Here is a 4,967-nt window from a genome sequence, read left to right as displayed (position 1 = left end):
TCCAGGCAAATTAGCAATTATTTATTAGAGTATTTTCTTGAAAATTCAAAAAAAAAAATTATGATATTTTTTGTTCAAATTGTTTGTCTAGCATGATTTTTCCTAAGCGGTACATTTTTAAACCATGAGTATATTTTTCGTCAAAGCTAGACATAATAAGATTGAAAATGTAGGGTGAATCATAAAATTTGATAAAGGTATAGTAAGGAAGATAAGGATGGACAGAAAAAAACTTGCTAGAGTAGTAAATATATAAGATAAGATAACAATTTATTTATCAATTACATTTATTTTTAATAGCGTATTGTTGAAGTGCTATTTATAAGTGATCATTTTAAAATTGATTACTTTTTTTTCTTCATTAGAGCATGGATTGTTCTGAGCGACTGGACTTAGGTACTCATTAAAGAAATCCAATTTATTTGATTTCAGTACATTTTCAATTTTCTTTCGTTGTTCATCATCAAATTCTTCTGGGTCTTTGCGGAACACCAATACTTTTCCTGAAATAATTAAATTTAATAATTATAATCGGAACAAATGTGTTACTAAACTGTGCCCGAAAAATAAATTACGACTTTGAACCATTTGTCATTCACATCTATTGTTGAAATCCCTTAAAACAAAAACAGGCAGAATCATTTTCCTTTCTTTACTTCGTTCTATTTGAGGTTCTATTTAATATTTTTGAATAATTCGTTTTAGGAGAAACAAAATTATATCTCACCATAAAATACACCATCTTCTTCTTGTGAATTGTAGCACAAAAATATTATAGACTGTGTTAAATCGTTTATTCGAGTACCTACTGGACCCAAAGATCCTGTTTCATCATCTGGAAATAATGTACAATATATCAATTACCCAAAAAAACACAATAAAAAAAGAATTAATTGCAAAAAAATATGTTCCTAACATGGTACCAAATAAATATTTCCTTGATTCAAGAAAATATTTATATTTTTAAGCAGAATTAAGTATTTAGATCGTTGACGCAAGTAATATTTGTTTGTTATAAGAATATCGATTTACATGGTTATTATCAGCCAATGCAGAATGTGAATTATAAGAATTTGATCAACAATACCTTCTGTTTCAAAAACAATGTAAAGTTTTCCTTTGCCTTTTTTCGCTGTACGAAGCAATCCTTTTATATGCACACAATCCTCATCAGAATTGTCAGAAATTCTAAATTCATCGACAACATCATATTCATTGGAATCTGCTCCTCTTCGTTGAAGTTTCAGATGCATGTCACTTCTAGTGGTTTCATTTTTAGTTTCAGCAATCGCATAATAATTTCCACTTGACTTGAAACAATTTTTTTACTGTTTAGTTAAAGTAATAGCGGCAAAAACTGGTTTAGTAGAAAACAAGAAAACAATTCTTTACGCTAAGTGAAAACTTCTCTAGCCGAGTTGAGCGATTTTATTAGAATAGATAATATCCGTTTTGTGTCTGATATTTTTACGAATATCAAACAAAAGAGGAAGATGATAAAATAGCCCCTGGCCAAATAGCCAAATCCTGGATCTGCCACTGCCATCACGTATAATTTTACACCAACCCCATCCGATAATATTAGCATGATGAAAACTAGACCCAAAGTCTTGAACAGTTCTTTCTGGCATAGAAAAGCATAAAAATTACTCACAATCGTTGATTCCTTAGTTGGTTTAAGCTTGGGACATTGTCCCTCAAATCTAAGAAATTCTCCATTTACAATTGTAAATATTACGCCTAACAGAAACCATAATATTGTTAATAACGCCATTACTCAATTATTTATCCACCAAAATCTCCCTTTTTATACTTTTTAGAATGTTTTTATACTTTTTAGAATAATTATTTATAATTTATGGTTTGCAAAAATATTTCAAATATTTTATTAATTTAATAGTACAAGAAATTTCAGATTTTGGGCTCAAAAATTTTAGTTGCTCAATGAAAATAGGTATTTGAAAGGATGTTAAATAACCTGTCGAAGTTACAAAACGAAAAAATGGAAAAAGAAATTTTAAAAAAGTGTTTTCTTTCAATAATTTCAAAGCTGAACATTTACAGAAAAAAAAGTTAAATATAAAAGTTGTATTTGACAAAATTCTGCACATTCTCATTTCTTATTGGATTTATAAAAAAAGTACCTAATTTGAGCTTCGTAAAAAAATTGATTGAACAACAGTAGAATGAAAATTCATGGAGTGTTGATGCAAATAAAATCACTTACTAGATTTTTAAAAGACAAAATGCTACATTTAATGAGCCATAACTCAGAAACGATTGTTTTTACAGAAACGAAAATGGGTTGTGCGAAAATCAATTGAATGAATCTTTTTGTGATTTTTTTGTAAAACTGTAAAAATTTGAAGTTTGTTAAATTTGTGTGCCCAAAATTTATACATTTATTGTACTATAACCCAATGTAACGGAAAAATCGCTAAAAAAAGTTTCGAGGTCAAAAATAAAAAACATGCATTCCTCAATCATGGCGACCAAAACAATTTTTTATTAAATAATTACTAACAATTTATACAAATAATTTAAAAAAAGTGATTATATGAATTAGGAAATTTTTTTAATTACTAAAGAATTTTTTGTACATATACTTGGAAAATGCTTTGGAAGGTACATATAATTAATAATTAATTGTAGTGGGGGTAACAGCACATGGGAACAGTATTCCCCTTCATTTTCCCATATCCTTTTCCACATTTTCAACAGATACAGTTTATCAAACACCGCGTATAATGATGAATTGAATAACCTGAAAATGTTAATTTCATATAATTTATAGGCAATTTACATCACATATGTGTTACACGTATTGCGTGTATGTGATATATGATCATAATTTAGTTTCAAGTTTAAAATAAGTGATCGAATAGAGACACACTTGAATTGTGTTGTCAAGGGCTGTTTTTTTTTTTTGGAATGAATTTGACGTTTGAATAAATCAAATTTGATTAATTTTCTTTCTCATTACATATATTCTACAATTTTTCACTTACATTTGATATGATTGATGTCTTTACTACTTTGGTAGTCACTTTAAACAATGAATTGGCAATCATTGTTGCCAATTTTTTTTTTAAAATTGTAGATTGGTTGAAAAAAATCATAGTGTGAAAACGGATAAAATTAAAAAAAGTTTCAACCAAATGTTTTAAATTGAACGGGAGCAAAATAGGTTAGGTTAGGTTAGAGTGGCTGTCCTGGGGTGGGACACACTTAAACCATAGGGTCCGTTTTGATACCGTAAAAGAGTTGGCCCATCCCCGGCCACTACTCCATGAACCATTTGGAGCTGTTTAAGAACAGCAGGAGGGCTTTGACGTCGACTGACTTTAGGTCGAAGAGGTCGTCAAAGAGAGGCTGGTTCAAGTAAGTCCATCTCCACATGACAAGAGCTTGACAGTGACAGAGAAGATGAGACATTGTCTCCTCCTCGTGATCACTGTGACAGCTCCTGCAGTAGTCGTGATACACTGCCATTGTCCTGTGATAGCCGCAACAACTTTGCGAACAGAGGCCCTTGGAAGTGATATAAGAACTTCGAACCGCCTGCGATTGTACTCAGACCATATCTGTCTTGTAATACCACAAGTGCGTTCTTCCCCCCATCTAAGATTGGTCTTGTTCAGGATATCCTCTTTCAGCAGCAACTTGCAGTTCGCAAATGGAACTCCCGGGTATTGATTGATGCTTGTGTCCAGCAGCATTGTGCCATTTCTGGCAAGTTCGTCTGCTTCACAATTTCCTGGAATGTCCCTGTGTTCCGGTACCCATACCAGGTTTACATTCATTTGTTCCGCCAGCTCATTTAAGGACGTACGGCAGTCTTGTGCAACCTTTGACACGGTTTAAACTATATTGTACTTAAAAAGAAAAAAGAAAAATATCGATATTTCTTTTGCCACAAAAAGCTCTGTCAATTAAAAATGGCCTTCTAGATGTAAAAGTTAAATTCGAATTTCAAATAAATAATTATATTATTTTAAAAATTTATTAAACTATTTGAAATAAAACTTTAAAAATGTGAAAATTTTCACTTGTTAAAACAAAAACAATTTTTTTTTTCAAAAAACTTTTTAAATACAAAAAAAAAAAAAGTTTTAAATAGTTTAACAGACTTTCTCGACTGTATAATATATATCCTATACGTTTATCAGGTTAATACTGTTCCCATATAAAGATACGTACTGTTCCTGGTGTATTATGGTTGTATAAACAAGTGAAAACAAAATTAAATGACTGATTTGACATTTTGGAATGTTTTCCTATTGTTACTTCGTAAGTATAAATATGCCAGGATAAATATACCAGGATAGTTATTTAGGAATATAACACTGTAGTTTGTTTCAAATATTTTCTTCCTTTTCCATCATAATGCCTTGCCCACACTTATTGTACTAAGTTGAACAGCATTCAAGGCACAAGTAAAGCTGCTTTTTGAGTTACAGGTGCAAAACTTCACAAATCCTTATGAATTTTTTATCGAATCCATTGGATTTCAGAACGTGACGAATAATTTTTCAAATTTTTGGTTTTAGACTAATTTTGACCCTAGGAAAACGATGCCGCTGGTTAAAACACAATAAGATTTATGATTTTCGATACTGAGTTTTATAAAAATCGAATCCGATATCTAGAAAATTTCCAGGGTCATATCTTGAAAGCTATAAATTGTACGTCACTATAAACGGGTTTTTTGTTATTTTTGGGCTAAAATTAGTTTAGAAAATGATTTTCATTCAAATTGAAGGGAGAAATTATTTTATGATTTCTTCGAATTTTTTCTAAGGGGTACCCCTTAAGAAAATTGTAAAAATTCGAAGAAATTATTTTGAATCCAATGTTAACAAAAACTTGGTGTAAGACTAATTCGAACCCATCGAAAACGATGCCGTTGGTTAAAATACAACTCGATTTATGGTTTTCGAGATATGAGCTTCATAGACTTCGAATCC

General features: G+C 30.5%; 1 protein-coding gene across 2 annotated transcripts; it reads right to left on the bottom strand.

Annotated features, from left to right (window-relative positions):
* Window positions 1-280: 280 nt before the first annotated feature.
* Window positions 281-1,788, bottom strand: LOC123301023. Of its 2 annotated transcripts, none has more exons than XM_044883749.1 (4): window positions 1,655-1,788; window positions 1,088-1,310; window positions 728-835; window positions 281-503 (listed from the first exon to the last, which is right to left on the bottom strand). In XM_044883749.1, exons 1-4 carry the CDS (start codon window positions 1,772-1,774, stop codon window positions 316-318), a joined length of 639 nt encoding a protein of 212 aa, XP_044739684.1. In that variant the 5' UTR covers window positions 1,775-1,788; the 3' UTR covers window positions 281-315. The 2 variants fall into 2 exon arrangements, with proteins under 2 accessions (XP_044739684.1, XP_044739686.1); XM_044883751.1 differs by having other exon boundaries at window positions 1,088-1,257; window positions 1,655-1,737.
* Between the last annotated feature and the right edge of the window lie 3,179 nt (window positions 1,789-4,967).

This window comes from Chrysoperla carnea, chromosome 5, assembly GCF_905475395.1.
Source record: "Chrysoperla carnea chromosome 5, inChrCarn1.1, whole genome shotgun sequence".
Lineage (NCBI taxonomy): Eukaryota > Metazoa > Arthropoda > Insecta > Neuroptera > Chrysopidae > Chrysoperla > Chrysoperla carnea.
The sequence above is the reverse complement of the archived record's forward strand: the minus strand, read 5'-3'. Positions and strand labels throughout refer to the sequence as shown.

What these genes read in the sequence shown, in the direction of transcription:
- LOC123301023 (XM_044883749.1), bottom strand. Translation starts at nt 1,774, where the DNA reads ATGGCGTTATTAACAATATTATGGTTTCTGTTAGGCGTAATATTTACA. An exon ending in CATTGTTTTTGAAACAGAAG is followed by an intron (nt 836 to 1,087) that starts GTATTGTTGATC and finishes CATTATTTCCAG; the next exon opens with ATGATGAAACAGGATCTTTG. An exon ending in AGAAGATGGTGTATTTTATG is followed by an intron (nt 504 to 727) that starts GTGAGATATAAT and finishes TAATTATTTCAG; the next exon opens with GAAAAGTATTGGTGTTCCGC.